Source organism: Centruroides sculpturatus, unplaced genomic scaffold (genome assembly GCF_000671375.1).
Source record: "Centruroides sculpturatus isolate CEXI.00-Female unplaced genomic scaffold, Cexi_2.0 scaffold526, whole genome shotgun sequence".
NCBI classification, from domain to species: Eukaryota; Metazoa; Arthropoda; class Arachnida; order Scorpiones; family Buthidae; genus Centruroides; species Centruroides sculpturatus.
Window position 1 is genome coordinate 83,281 of NW_019384897.1, and position 16,954 is coordinate 100,234.

At 28.9% G+C, this 16,954-nt stretch overlaps 1 protein-coding gene across 1 annotated transcript in view; it reads left to right on the top strand.

Annotated features, from left to right (window-relative positions):
• The window catches only part of LOC111631408 (proteasome activator complex subunit 4-like), a 56,458-nt gene that overhangs the window by 28,847 nt on the left and 10,657 nt on the right, over window positions 1–16,954 (top strand). The window contains exons 8-23 of the mRNA XM_023375644.1: window positions 617–691; window positions 3,429–3,551; window positions 3,666–3,755; window positions 3,915–3,973; window positions 8,390–8,596; window positions 8,668–8,854; window positions 8,930–9,019; window positions 9,088–9,153; window positions 9,526–9,663; window positions 10,735–10,956; window positions 12,283–12,440; window positions 12,533–12,625; window positions 12,722–12,777; window positions 12,854–12,919; window positions 13,464–13,519; window positions 13,604–13,702. Coding sequence (XP_023231412.1) covers window positions 617–691; window positions 3,429–3,551; window positions 3,666–3,755; window positions 3,915–3,973; window positions 8,390–8,596; window positions 8,668–8,854; window positions 8,930–9,019; window positions 9,088–9,153; window positions 9,526–9,663; window positions 10,735–10,956; window positions 12,283–12,440; window positions 12,533–12,625; window positions 12,722–12,777; window positions 12,854–12,919; window positions 13,464–13,519; window positions 13,604–13,702 — 1,785 coding nt within the window. The remainder of the gene's footprint in view (window positions 1–616; window positions 692–3,428; window positions 3,552–3,665; window positions 3,756–3,914; window positions 3,974–8,389; window positions 8,597–8,667; window positions 8,855–8,929; window positions 9,020–9,087; window positions 9,154–9,525; window positions 9,664–10,734; window positions 10,957–12,282; window positions 12,441–12,532; window positions 12,626–12,721; window positions 12,778–12,853; window positions 12,920–13,463; window positions 13,520–13,603; window positions 13,703–16,954) is intronic.

Below are 16,954 nucleotides of genomic sequence, written 5' to 3' on the forward strand. Positions count from 1 at the left end.
CCACCCTTCGGTCCACATTAGGCCGAGTTTTCGAGGCTCTACTGTAATGAATAAATTTAGGTAGTTTTATACTGAAATGAAAAATTTTGATAATATAAAAGAGATAAACAGCTGATAAATATATATTTTTTTATTTAGTTTGCTCAATTTATACTTATTTAGTATTTTAATTTGTTTTATGTCTAAAATACAATTTATTGAATATTGATAATGGGTGATGAAGACAATAAAAACAGATATGAAATTTAATTGCAATAAAATATGTTTAAACTATTTGTAAGCTAAACATTTTAATGTAGTAAGTAAAAATTAATTAAAAATTGATCATGATATATTATTAAACAAAAATAATAACAGTTAAATGTGTTTAAATGAAACTTTCTATGAAAGAAAATCTGAATTCGTACTAAAACTGCTTATTTTTATTTAAGTTAATTATTAATTAATAAACTTAATTATTATTATTATAGTAAAAACTTTTACATGTACCAGAATTTTATAACAAAATATAATTTCTATTTTATTACAAAATATATTTTTAGAAGTTAATAAAAAAGTTATTTTAAATCTGTTTATATTAATTTTGCTTAAAAAACTACTTACTTTTATTATTTAGCACTTGGTATGGTTATTTGCTCGCCTAGCTAATGATAACATTGGTTATATTGATTGGGAACAATATATTCCAACAGTGAGTATTAATTACTTATAAAAAAATTTTTAATGTAACTAATTAGAATGATTCATAATAGCTAATGAATGTATTTTAGAAATGTAAAATGTATCTTATAAGTAATCTTTATATTTATTTATTTATTAAAGAACTAAGCTAATTTGTGCTATAAAATATAGATTACTTGAATTTTCTAGATAATTATTGAAATACCTGAATATTATGTAATTTCTTTAAACTGATTTCCAAAAATTTTGGAATTATTATTATTCTGGACATTTTCTTGTCTTTAATTTACTTAATTTAAAAAAAAGGCTGATTTGACTTTTTTATTTTATTTTATTTTTTTGATGTTTCTAGCCAAACATTTGTATCTAAATTATTTATCAGTCTTATAATAGTCAATAATAATTTTGCACTATATTTGGAAACTTCAGATGTATTGAGTTGGGTGTTGTTTGTATGTGTGTTTATGTATATACATTACATGCATGCACAAGCATAAATTTATTTTTAAAGTCTACATGAAAATATTTTTTTGTATAACTTGATATATAAACAGAACAACATTATAAGTTAGAAGATCATTTTTCCTACTTTATTTAATCTTCATCAGTTAAACAATATTTGAACAGAATGATCAGTACAACTTTGAAAAACATTCTAGGAATTAAAAAAAATCATAAAATTTTTAAGTTGCATTCAAAAAGAAAAATTATACATTATAACATTAATATTCCACATATTTATTGTATTTTTAAATATATTTACTGTAGATGGATGAAAATATTTTTAAGATATTTACAGAAATAAGTTAAAATAATTTTAGATGTATTCAGATAGAGGTGTTACTTGATTTGTTTGAAAGGATGCATATTTTTTAAAATTTCAACATGTTCTGGTAAACATACGTTAAAAATTTGGATTGAAGAAAACACTGAAGAAATACAAATTGCTCATCTTGTATGTGTATATGTATATATATGTAGTTATCATAAAATTTATCAGACAGGCAAGGCATAAAGGGCCTGGAGAGAACACTGAATTCTTTAAAGTTCAGAGAAAAAACATTACATTTGTGGCATGAAAGTTTGCAAAATTTTAAAATTTAGAGTGCAAAAAGTAGGCCCTTATATCTATATATAATTGTCTACCAGTGGTGGGTGAATAAAATCATTGAACCAAAGCAATTGGTTGCATATTTGTGTCTGACTGACAGATTGTATTCATGAAGTTTTCAAAGTCCCAGTTTCCCATTGAAAGTCCCCAAGAGTCATTTCCCTTGACAGATTTACTCACATTTTGCATTACCATATCCCATCAAATGAAACCAACCATAGTTTATCATTAACAATAAAATTATAATAGTTAATTAGTCATTAAATACTATAGTTTGTATATAATATTTATTGATGTATTTGTGAGAATACGACAGGCAAATTGCCCTCTAATTGTTGGGTCATGAGACTCGCTCACTTCGTCACTGGATGGCTTTTATAGAATGCCGTCGGGATTGTAGAATCCTTCTGACATCAGGACTGACGCCAGATAGGGTAGAAGTTTTGTGCCCTAACTCGCAATGTTCCGTGTTACGTTTAAACAGAGGGCTATATTCTATCGAGCGGAGAGGACTTGCGGGTAAGTTCCGATCTTAGCGAGGTGAATGTTCGTACTTAAATAACTGAGGGAATCAGCAGGTTAATAACAATAAAGAATTTAATGTATAAAATAAAACAAAGATATACATAAATTGAGACACTTAATATAATCTATCACGAATCAAACTGTAAATCTAAGATACACCTTGAAATAAATAAGAGAGTTTACAGTTAGTAAAAATAATGATAATATCTCAGTAGATCAAACTTGGAGAATGTGAGATGAATGTGGGACTATCTTCTGTTGCTATTCTTATGGCAGCTTCCTTCTGGTAATGAATTGTGGCTAATGTGGCAAGTTTTTCTCATCATGGACCGCTGTCAATTATGGCAATGTCGGGTTTCTATTGACTGCTCCAACTCGAATTTTTCCCCTATTTATTCTCAGTTCTCACCAATCAGATTGTAGGATTCTGATTGTCTGACTGGACACATATCTGATGCAAGAGACAGATGTTTTTCAGATAAATTAGATAAGAACTTTCTGAGGGAAGTTCTACTTCCCTTTCCCACACAAAACATCAATTTTTTGCTCTATTTTATACCTGAAATATTACATAGATATTATTTATCAAGTGGGAAATCTAAGACTGTAGTAAATAAGATGAATAAATTATCAAATAAAATGGTTTTCTGCTTTCATATTCTCACATATTACGTATAATTTATTACAGTAGAGCATTGATTATCCGAATATCAATCAACCAAAATGCCAATTAACTGAAAGCTCTCCAGTCGACAAATTTAAATTTCTGCTAGTGCAGTGGCACTGCAATCTTTGGCTATGTCTTGGGCTACTCCAATATTATTTTTGTTGGTGTGCGTGTTTTAGCTGGCAGCACTGGCATGAACATGAGAGGATACTTAAGGACATGCTAGGATTTGAATGAATTTCAACATGGGAGAGGTTAATATATTTTTTCATACATAATTAGTTATCCAAAAAATCGATTTTCTGAAAAATTCCAGCCCCCAATTGATTCAGATAATCAATGCTCTACTGTATTTATATTATATTAAAATTTATGTACAGTACATATGTTTATGTTCAGAATAGTATTAAAATTTTAAAATGAAATTACTTATTAATATTTTAGATATTTACAAGACTTTTATACAGTTTTAATTTACCTGGAAGTACAAACAAAACACAAGTTAAAATTTTATTAAATACAGGAATTGATACAAATGCTGTTGTTATTTGGATTGTTTCAATGTTGGTAAGTTTAAATGTTGAAGATTTATATTGCTTAATTATTTTTTATTGATAGCCTGTTAAATATTTCAGCATTTATTAGTCACTAATTTATTTAAAATATTTTATTTTTTTGAAGGGTGGGAAAAGTAGTTGTCAAAAACATATTGCTCATTTTTTCAAGGCTGTAGAATCATATTATCATCCTTCAAATAATGGAAGATGGATGGTAAGTATATATAAAGTTAATTTTTTAAGCTCTAACTTTTTTAAATTATGAGTATATAGTAATGTAGAAATGAAACATTTTAAAATAAAGAAAATATTTTTATTAGTAGATTTTTGAGTGTTTTTTAATGAATGAATGAATGAATTTCTTTAATTTTAGATGAAGTTACAACGACTACTGCATAAACTTCCAACTGCCTTAGTGAAACGACTTAATAGGTTAGTATTTTTTATAAATTCAATTTTTAACAATGTATTATTTTACTTGTATTTAAATTAATGATTTGTTTTTTTTTAATTTTAATACAATTGATAATTTTTTAAATAGTGCATTCTCTTTTACTTTAATTTAATTGAAATAAATAAAATTTACCATTTTTTCAAAAGATAAATGTCTTTGTTTGTAAATTATCAAGAAATAATACTAATAAATTTCACTACAGCATTGGGGAGCAATCATACAACACACAAACACCTCTCTTCCATGACCCCTTAGTTGTTATACATATAATGCAGAACAAATGAAGTCATTTGAAGATTTATGAATAATTACTTTTTATGCCTTAGAAAATTTTTAAATTTACTTTCCTATTCAAAATTTTGCAATTGCAGTATAATTGAAGTGTTGAGGTTTAGTAAACTGAAGATATTTTTTTCTATAAAATAATAACTCAATACATAAGAAAAGAATGTGATAATTTGATTATGCAAAACTTTCCAAAAGATTTTAGATATTTCAAAATCATAGTTTAATAATTTTATTTTCTTAAATTAAGGATATTTTGATGAATGTGCAGCATTACAGATTTCAACAATTCTGTACTATATCAAGTTACTTTTTAATAATTTTGTTAGACATCATAAAAATTATCATTTTTGTGAATTAATATAAAAAGATCTGTTATGATTTAAATCTGTTTTGGAGTTGGCAAATTGCCGTATAAAACTATAATGTGCACTGCTGGCCATTAAAATTGCTACACTATGAAGGTGGCATGCAACAAATGTGAAATTTGCATGAAAGGTACAACATGCTTGGATATTCAAATGATAAGCATTTCAACACATGCTCACAAAGCAGGTAGGAGTAAAGCCATATACAGTCTATATAAAAGAGAAGATTGTAAAGTGGGTTCATACAGAAATCACATTTGCATGTTGGTTGCCTGTGTAAAGGTTTTGTTATGTCTTGTTGTGTGAGGAGGAGGAATGCCTACCAGCACATGCCAGAGTTTGATCATGGTAGAAGCATAGCCTACGGGGACTGCGGTTTATTGTTTCATGCTATTGCTGATCGTGTTGGTTGTGATTCCATGACTGTCACAAGAATATGGAATTGTTGAGTCCAGGAGGGTCATACAGAATGCCATGTGGGATCTGTGTCCTCTGGTCAGTAACGCCCAAGAGGACAGACATCTTTTCCACATGGCCTTGCAGGACCATACTGCCACATCACTTACCCTGAGTCAGGAATTTGGGTTATTTTAGAACAACAAGTGTCTGTACAGACAGTGCAACGATATCTGCAGCACCATGGATTATCAGCTGGGCAACCATTGCTGCAGCTTCTCTTGATGCTGCAGCAGAGACAGGCATGCCTACAATGGTGCATTCAATGACAAATATAGATGCAGGACTGGAGTCATGTCATCTTTTCAGATGAAACCCGGTTCTTTGTACAGCATCATGATGGCCATATCCATGTGTAGAGGCACTGAGGGAAATAATCATTGCCAGTTTGTATTCATCATCATCTTACATGTGCAGCACCTGGAGTGATGGTATGGAGTGCCATTGGGTACATATTCCAGTCACTTTTTGTTCGCAGAGCCGGTAATTTAGACAGTTGCCATTACATTTCTGATGTGTGAAGACCTGTTGCTGTGCACTATGTTTGAGGCCTACATCACGCTACCTTTCAATAGGATAATGCACAACTGCATGTTACCCATGCTGTTCTGACTTTTCTGAATACAGAGAGTGTTTGACTTGCCCTGGCCAACACATTCTCCAGATCAGTCACTAATTGAGAATGTCTAATTAGTGGTTGCTGAGAAACTGGCACACCACCACTTGCCAGCCATTATGATAGATGAACTCTGGCATAGAGATGTAACTACATGGATGCTGTACATGTATCTGTCATCCAAACTTTGACTTGATGCCCAGCCAGATTACAGTTGTTATTGCTGCCAGAGACGGCTGCTCTGGGTACTGATGGCTACATGCTTTGTATCTCAAAATTACATATCAATATTTGAAGTTAAGACTATTTACAAAAATATATACATTTTTAAGTCTATCTTTTAATCCTTTAACACAACCACAGAAGTAACAGTTATATTGGTTTTAAAGAAACCTTCATTAAACAAGACAAATAATAATAGGTAAAAATTCACAAAGTTAAAAATGATCAAACGTCAGCCTTTTATTTGAGGATCTGATGCTTAGGGTCTTAGCCCTTATGACTGTCACTGTGTTTTCTTTTTATAGATTAATCTTTGTATTTAGAAAGTTTATTTAAGCATTAAGTAAATTTTTAAGTGTTATTAAACTTTTTTTTAAATGTAGGTGAGCAATCATTTGTAAAATGACAAACTAAATACAGTGATATCTCAGTACTTGAACAATTCACTATTTGAACACCAATTCTGGGATAAAGTCGGCTCATACTTGACTGAACAAACATGACTCTCTAGAAAAAATTTTTGATTAATAACATTTTTATTTCATTATCCATAAAAAAATTTTTATGATAAAAATAAAAAGTATGAAGATGTTGCTGATACTTCTGATCAAGATCAACAGAAAAGCTGAGATGACTATAATATTTTGTAAAAAGAAAATGCCTTCATTGAACTAAAATTAATAGTATACTTTTGCTAACTTACTGAACTTAACCCTATGTTTTGCATTAGTCTTTGTTTTATATAGCATGGATTCGCATAACAACACTTTTTTGGAACGTATCTACAATGTTATGCAAGGGGTACCTGTATTTTCATTTATCTGCAAATCTTTTTTTAATTTACATTGTTTTGTAGGTCTAGTTATTAGCTCTGATATCAAAATATTTCCTACTAGCAGACCCCGCCACGCGTTGTTGTGGCTCAAAATGTATCTATTATAAATGTATAACACTTTCCCCGTGGGGGGAAATTTTTCAAAAAATTTCTTCTTAGTATACATTCTCTTGACGTACCCTATTAAAACGCAATCAAAAACACAAAAAACCGCATCTGAAATAGTATAAATAGAAGCAGAGTTCTTTACTGTAAGCCTTAATCCTGTCCATCTCCCCCCCCCAGTGCAGGAATTTCGACACGTATATTATATAAAAACACGTGCGTATTCAAATGCAGCGTTGTGTCAAAATTTCAATGGAATCGGTAGGAACAAACAAACATTACATTTTTATTTATATAGATAGATAGAAGATGAACTGCTTTAGTTCATTTTCACAGAAAAGTGTAATGCCTCACAGAAAAGCAAACTTAGGGTCATACTCGTAGCGCCATCTGTTGGAAATAAAAGCCTTAACCTAGATTATATCTTTTAATTTATATGAACATTTATTGGAATAATATATAGCCTATGTCCACCCCGAGGTTCCATTCTAAATATTGGTGAAAGAATTTTTGAAATCGGATGAGTGGTTTCGAAGATTACCTGCTACATACATACATACATACATACATACATACATACATACATACATACATAACCTCTTTATAATATTAGTATAGATAGAATCATTNTTGTTGTGGCTCAAAATGTATCCATTATAAATTTATAACACTTCCCCTGTGGGGGGAAATTTTTCGAAAAATTTCTTCTTAGTGTACATTCTGTTGACGTATCCTATTAAAACACAATCAAAAATGCAAAAATCCACATCTAAAATAGTATAAAAGAAAAAGTGCCAACACCATCAACGACCACAACACACCCCCCTAACGATAGATTAGTAGAATTTAGATTTCAATTAATTTTCAGTACAGCTTGAAAAATTAAAATTAATATCATAAAGAAGCAGAGTTCTTTACTGTAAGCCTTAATCCTAACCATCTCCCTTCAGTGGGGTTGAATTTCAACACGTATATTATATAAAAACACGTGCGTATTCAAATGCAGCGTTGTGTCAAAATTTCAAAGGAATCGGTAGGAACAAACAAACATTACATTTTTATTTATATAGATAGATAGAAGATGAACTGCTTTAGTTCATTTTCACAGAAAAGTGTAATGCCTCACAGAAAAGCAAACTTAGGGTCATACTCGTAGCGCCATCTGTTGGAAATAAAAGCCTTAACCTAGATTATATCTTTTAATTTATATGAACATTTATTGGAATAATATATAGCCTATGTCCACCCCGAGGTTCCATTCTAAATATTGGTGAAAGAATTTTTGAAATCGGATGAGTGGTTTCGAAGATTACCTGCTACATACATACATACATACATACATACATACATACATACATACATACATAACCTCTTTATAATATTAGTATAGATAGAATATTTTTAACACAAAATTGACAAATGCAAATTTGTATATCATTTTTTGTGTCTTGAAAACACTGCTTATGTAAGCATGTTTTTAATTTTTATTTATTATTTAACTATGCAGGGAACGATATCGTCAACACACCTGGGAGACACCAATACCTGACAGTTGTAAATTAACAGACAAAGAAGTGACAGAATTTGTAAAAAGCATGAACCATGTTGTATTATTATCTATGTTTAGTAAAGGAGGAAGTACTGATTGTGCTTTGGCACTTCAAAACTTGTCAATTTTATGCCCTGAGGTGGTCATTCCTCCAGTGTTAGAAAGGTAAATACATGGAATTAAGTAAAAAAAACAATAGCAGTGAAATTAGTTTGTAAATTTTGTAATTTTTTCAGGTTGTATTCTTCATTGGAAACATTGACTGAGCCTCATTGTCTAACAGCTGCTATGCATTGCATTGTCGCAGTTGCCAGAACACTTGTTAGAGGTGGTAGTCGCTATGCTGAAGGACCAACTCATGTCATACCCCTTCTGATAGGTTCATTACCAGGAATTGATCCAAATGATATTAAAAAATGCATAGTAATATTTGTGATTAATATGAAAAATAATTGGATTTTTGTATTTGAATTTTATTAATTTTAAAATATTTTTTAGGTTACTTTTCAATTTCTTTCCACGTTTACATCTATTATTACTATTGTTGATTGTTCAAGAGCTCTAAACTACAGAAATGATCTTACTGAGGTATGAAAATAACTTTGGAAAATTAAATAGCTTATGATTAATGAAAATATAAATAAAATGTTTTTCAGATTGAACAAGAAATTTGCTTTGCTTCAGTACAGTTTGAAGATTTTGTACTTCAGTTCATGGATAGGTTATTTTAATTGTAATATAGGGCATTCAATGACAAATATAGATGCAGGACTGGAGTCATGTCATCTTTTCAGATGAAACCCGGTTCTTTGTACAGCATCATGATGGCCATATCCATGTGTAGAGGCACTGAGGGAAATAATCATTGCCAGTTTGTATTCATCATCATCTTACATGTGCAGCACCTGGAGTGATGGTATGGAGTGCCATTGGGTACATATTCCAGTCACTTTTTGTTCGCAGAGCCGGTAATTTAGACAGTTGCCATTACATTTCTGATGTGTGAAGACCTGTTGCTGTGCNTACTAAATTAAATTACTTGATCATGCCAGTTTAAGTTTCACTTATATTTGATATTTTTTTTTTTTAAATAGGTAAATCCTGAACAGGCATTGAAAGCATTTGTTCCTCATTTTAGTAAGCTTATTATGGCTCTTACCGCTACTGAAGATGTAACTAAAGAAGAAACACTTGATAATGAATTACTATTTAGTCTTCTTTTGCTTTCAGAGGTACTTGTTTTATTTAAGGATTTATATATAGACCTATATTAATGATGGGACAATTAATCGGAATCAGGAATATGAAAAATCTGACATTTTCCGGGAATTGACAAAATCTCATCACAATTTTCGATTCTTAAAAATGATTGTTCCACATTTTAAGAAAATTAATTATTTGTTTTACTCAAAGATTAAAAATTTTTAGAATTAAGATATTAAAAATTAAATATTAGTTTATTGGAAACTTTCATTTCGACAAAGCAGAGGGTATGCAATGCCCCCTATACACAAGGTGACACCTGTCACAGCAGACTCTAACCATATTCTTAACTATCTACATTTTAGGGGAGATAGTGACTTTAGGATTGTTAATTTCAAGTTGAAAACTCTAGAACTACTTTTTGATTTGAAACATTCATTTTGAGTTGTCACATTTTTAAAATCGCTTATATCAAATTAACATGCAATTATCAACAAATATTTTCATACATCATTTGGTGTTTCACTAAACAGGAAGTGACATAACATTTTTAAAATTGCTTATAACTCAAAATGAACATTTCAAATCAAAAAATGGTGTAAAGGCCAGAATTTTAATTAATATTTTCAATAATTTTTATTTATTTAATTTTGCCTGCATTTTTTAATCCTTAATTCCAATTTTTTATATTAATTGCAACCATTTTTTTTCTTTTGCGACATGACTAGAAATTGTTCGTGTTGTTTTGCACAAATTTTAATTTTTTATAATTTTATGAATTTTTGTTTCCTAAATTTACATCTTGAATATATACAGCATATAAAATATTATATAAGACTTAAACATGGCCATTTAATTCCTTCAAGTGCCAATAAAGAGTGTTGTTTCTGAATTGAGATACAACCATTGGAATAGAAAGTTCTTTATACACTTCTGTCTTTATGAATGATTTTTATTTCATAAAAAAAAAATGAAAATACATTAATTTTACAATGTGAACAAAAGTTGAAGCATTTACTGAGAAGTTTTTAAATTAACATTGTAAAGTAGTTTTGTTGTCATTATTCTATTAATTAAGAATAATAAATTTTCTATTTTAGGTTGTACGTTGTGATGGTCGTCAAGTGTTGAAATACAAAAATGAATTAGAAAAAGTATTATATCGTACTGTATCTTTGAATTCACGTCAAGGATATTTATTGGCAGGAGCCTTATTTCGTCACATTTTGAGAAGTATGGTACTAGTATATCCATTAGATTATCGTAGCACCTGTGTACCATGGGAACGGTGTCAGAATTTTCAAGACTATCTTCCTATTCAGGTATTAGTTTTAATGGTTTAATGATTTGTTATACTGTTGTGTATTATTGTAATAAAACTTTAACTTTTGGGAAATACTGAAAGAAATAATTTCTTCTGAGTTTTGTAATAATGGGACTGCCTTAATAATTCCTTTTAATCTCATTATGCATTTTTAAATCAAACTGTTTATCTAAAAGTTATCAACTATAATGTAATTACTACTTATATGGGATGTTATTGAAAAGATGAATGTACAGTATATAGAATATAAAACACATTTTGTAATTGAATTTATTTGACTAAAAAAAAAGCTTAGAAAAATTTGAATTTATGATAGGTTAGTTTGAAATTTGGTTAAAAGTGCATTAGATTTATCTCTAATGGAAAACAATGTGTGTCACAAGTTTTGAGTATGTCGTTTCAAAATGTCTGCTATAAATGCATTAGAACACAGGATGGTCATTGTATACTATTTGAAAATAATCAGAATATATCTAAAAAGATTGTTGAAGTTCTGAAAAAGTTAAAGTAACTAAGAGAACTGTTTACCAGATCTGTAGATTACTTCAGAGTAAACAATCTATTGATTGAAAAAAAAAGAAGTGGTTATTCACGATCAGAATTACAAGACAACATTCCAGAAAGTTTGAAAAAATTGAATCAAAAACCATGTTCTCAGTGCAAAGTTGCAACCAAATTTAGAATTTCAGAGACTTACATATTGAATAAATATGATTTAAAATAATATTTAAAAAATTGCTCTGAAAACTTTGCCAGAACAATTTGAACACATCAAAATTGAATTCCAAGCACTAAATGAGAATCACATTAACTAAAGAAACTACTAACACACTAGAGAAATAGGACATAAATTTCAACAGAAAATACAAAAATCCACCAAATGTACTCCAGTTTCAAACTATTGAGCATTTCTGGACATTTTTAAAATTGAAAGTTTACAAAAAAAACTTCAGTGATTATTACACTTTTAAAATCAAGAGTTTCTTTGAATGACTGTGATTTGCAAGGATGAAAGAACTAATTAAAATCTGCTTATAAAATATAACACTGATATTTATGATGTATTAATATATTAATGTAAAAGATATCATTTACTACATAAGTGTATATGCTAAGATAACTATAGAAACTACAAAATATTACAAAATGTGATCTAAGAGTTGACAACATGAATTGCATTTGAAAACATTTAAAATAATGGAATTAAAAATAATTTCTCTTTGTTTATTATTTTTATTAACCTTTGTGACTACACAAACTTTATCTTCATGAATACAAAAAATTGATAGTAAATTATATTAATAATAATAATTTTACTGAAAAGGATTGGGGAAAGCCTGGAGACATCAATAATTTAGGAATACAATGGCATATTCCAACCAAGGAAGAAATTGAATTTGTGCATCATTTACTTGAAACTTTTCTGAATTCTGAATTAACAAAATTATTAGAATGGAGTAGAAGTAAAATTACTTTAACAAGGTATTGATTATATTCATTTAATTTTTAAATGTTATTAAATAATACTTTTTAAATCCTTTTTCTTTTCTCTTTTTTTTTTTTTTTAAATTAAGAGATGAATTACAATGTAGTCTAAATTTAGTACTTGAAGGTCTACTTGGGGCAGGATTTGTTCTTCCAATATGGAAAGGAGAATCATTTAATGCGTAAGTTCTGTAGATATTAAAATTTATAATATTAAATTAAATTTATAAAAAATGTATCTGAATATATTTATTACAATATAAAATTTTGATTTGCAGAACTGAATCATCTGTACCACTGTATTGTACAAGAGTAACAAAAGATGGAAGCACAGGTAAACTATATTTTTACATGCTTAATTTGCAAATAATTTTTATGCTTTATAAAAATTAATCAAATTTATTTGATAGAAATTCACTTCAAGGATGGTAGGAATGTTCGACAGACAGTTGCTGAAATTATTCAAGAGGTTTTAAGTAAGATAAATATATCCATATAAATTTATTAATGATAAATCTCTTATTTTGTTTGTCTATAAAAGGGCTTCTTAAACTTTTTTTATTCATGACCCCATTTATGATTGTGATTTTTTTCGCGACCCACAAAAAAATATAANATATATATAAAATAAAGATATATACAAATTTGCAAAACCAATAATTGTGTACTACCACAGTTCACTCTTGCATTACAATGGAACAGAGACAACTGAATACACTGAAAAGCAACAACACTACACTAGTTCACACTGCAATCAGTGTTGCTGAATCATTGTCTCGCTGCACCAGAAGTGACACGAAGTGCAACTCACGAAATCTATGATACAAAGCATGCCATTTTCAAATTCTCACAAATTATTTTCAAAATTTTGCATTAAAATCTCGTGACCCCAAGATTTTGCTAAGCGACCCCAAATGGGGTCGCGACCCACAGTTTAAGAAGCCCTGGTCTATAATATATTGTTATTGTGTAAAGATTAAAAGATTATAATTTTTGTATTTAATATTTATATAATTTTAGGTCATGTGATGGAATCATTTGAAGATGATACAAAGTCATTATTTTTAATTATCAGGGTAAGTATACATGTATATATGGGGGTGGGTGGGTATGTGTTTGTATATATATATATTTTTAATTTTAATAATACATTAATTTAGATATATCGAACCTTAATGTTTTATTGGGGTGCTACTAAGGAAGAATTTGATTCAAGATGGAAAGGCTTCCACGTTGTTAAAAAAAGTCTTGAAAACAAGGTTAGTTGTTTTTATTAATAATTAATACCATAATAAAAATTATGATTTAAATCCAGGTTTATTATGAAAAGAAATTTCCTTACTGGTAGAAATAATTCAAAGCTAGAAACATCAGTTTTCAAAATTTTATTCAGTAAGCTAAAATAATTGTCCTCATTTAAGGACAATTATTTTGGCTTACTGAATGGCTTGCTGAACTGAATTTGGGCAGATCAGTAAGCCTTGAATGTGAAGTAATGAAGACAGAGAGGATGATAAAAATAAAGTTAATTTAAACATGTAATGTCATATCATTTTGAAGTAAAAATACACAATATATCAGAAAAGTAAAAAATCTTTGACCCAATAAAGAAGAAAATTAGAGACTAATATGAAACACTGAAACATTGAACACAAAGGGTAAGATTACACTTTATGCAGATGGTTCAAGATTTCCTTTACAATCTTTATTTTGGCATCTTTGTCTAATTTTCTTAGAAAATGCTTCATTTTATTGTATGTACGTTTGGCAACAATTGATTTTGGTGGATGTTTTACAGGTGGACATCCTCTTAGTGTTTTCTTATGGCAATTTTCCCTTTACTATTTCAATAATTTTTGATGGACTTTCTTCACACTAGATCCTTTGCTCTTCTGAGAAACTATATTTTGGACATGCTTTCTTTTAAACAGCACTATCTTTTATAGTGTTATGTGTGTCATAATTTACTTGTACCATGTTTCAGCAACTGTTGTTATGTTGTCTTGTCTGGCAATGATTCATCACCAGAATCATCATCTGGTGTAGGGTGAATATCATTTCATTGGTTGCTTTCAATAAATTTTGGAACATCTTTTACATTAGCAACTTCAATGCCTTCATCATTCAAATCATTTTCATCAGAAATATCATCCAAATCAAGCAAATTGCAATAATATCTGATTCAATTTCATTAGAAAAGAGATATTCATAAACTTCCTCCATAGTTTTTGAACGTTAGTTGCTTCATTCTTTAGGAATAAAAAATGAAAGATTAGTGCAGTTTGAGTGAAATTTAAAATATAAAAACTATGAATTCTACATTCAAATTGATATCACAATAATAAAGGATATTTCTAAATAAAAAATAAATGAATTTTGAAGAATCAAATTCTTACTTGCAATGTTTAGCAGAGATGTTTCAAAATATCTTGATCACTCAATATTATAGAAAGTTTGGCACTCATTCAGACACATTATTTAAAACAAACAATATGTATCATTTCCAAGAGGTAGACTACAACTGAAAGAAAGGCATATTTACACCAATAAGAGACAAGCAAGTCATCGTAGTATTTGACATGCTAAAAAGTGACTGTCCTTAAATGAAGACAGTCACTTTATGACTGAGCATGAGGACAGTGGGCACTAATGGATTAAAACTGAAAATTCTAAAAATGTAAATTTTCATAGCATTGGAAAGGTAAAATTCTATCTATATGATTACAAGAAAAGCATTACTGAGAACAATTACATTATAATTAGCAAATTATTTTAAATTATTGTTATAAAAACTTTACATGAGCATAAGAAAATTATCAAAATAACTTTAATATTACATATTCAGTTACATTATTGATGTGTCTCATCTGTTATCAAATGTAATTTAATAAATATGATGTCTAAAAATATAGATGTGAAACTTATGTTTATTATTACTATGTTAAACATTGCTACTAATAATAACATTCTAAATGAATATCAGAAAGATTGTTAGAGATTTACAGAATGACTTTGAATTGTCAAATATCATTTTGCAAGTTTCTGTAAACTTTTAAACAAATATTTATATCACATATACTGACTATAAAAGACATTTTTTACATTATTAGTAATATTTTAAAATTCTATAAAATGTACAGTATCTAATAATTTTTGCTCATCTTAACATGATAAAATTATATATTAATAATATGATTGTGTATAGCAGATATAAATATAAGATATTTTCTGCGAAATTTATTAAAGTTTTTTAGTTTTACTTTGTTTGAATTATCTTTCCAATATATTGAACAATTTAATTCAGTTAAAATAGAACTGTAGTAAATTATCATATCATCTATGTGGATTGCAATAAACTATATAAATCAATATAAATATCTAAAACATGTAAATCAGTTAACAGAAGCATTTTAAAAAAAAATGCATATAGAGTTTGAATTGGATACATTTAAAATGTATAAAAATACAACGTATTGAATTTGACTTTTCAACTCCAAAATAGATTCAGATTTGTCTTCAGATAGGAAGTAAAATCTATAAATATTTTGAGTTTCTACAATCACAGTATACAGTTGACCTCCCCTTCCCATAACACTGTAGATATGTTCCACTTTAAGGATTTCTATGTGAAATTCTTATAAATACACGAGCCAATCACAGCCTGGCATGTGTGCAGTTTACGGACTATGGCTGTTTGAAAGGTTTTCTTCTATAAAATTAATCAATTCTAGACTAATTTGACTCAACATTTCCAAAACACATATAATTTTTTGGGAATAATCCGTATAAACTATGCTATAAACAAAAAATTGTAGGATCACTTACAGAGTGTGCACCGTTCGACGGCGCCGTTGCTTAAGCTTGTTTTCGTCGTGGAGCAGCGCACCAAACGGCAGGCGCGTTTTCTGACAAGTTATTTTTCTGCGAAAAATTTATTGAACTTTGGAAACATCATTAATAGAAATAATTTTTACAGCTGTTGAATAAGAAATGTTTTTTTCACAAGAAATGTATAAAATTACAGTACCTAATTTATATACTGTACAGACGATAGTAAACTCAACTTACCCGCCTAAACTCTCCATAGCGTGTAAGTAGTTCAGCTGCTCATCTGCTATTGGTCCAGATTTGACTAATCCTGTTGCGACATGAGTCGGCGATGACGTTTTACCACATTTTACGAGTCTCTTTTAGTGTCTTTATATGAATACGGTTGCAATTTTTTCCCCGCGATATACGAATCCACATTATATGAACCTGCGTTATAGGGGGGGTCGACTGTACTTAACAACTACTAATTGAAAAAATAGAGAATAAACAGCAATTATTAAAACCTGAAAAAGTGCATCTTATTGTTGAGTAAATATGGTATATCAATCATAGTTTTAGAGAATAAAATATGCAAGCTATTCTTTCCCTAAAAATTATGTTAACAATCATAAAAGCACTAAATCTACCAAAGGTTTTATTAAACTTTAAAAGATAATTTAAATTTCAGTTTTACATAATTA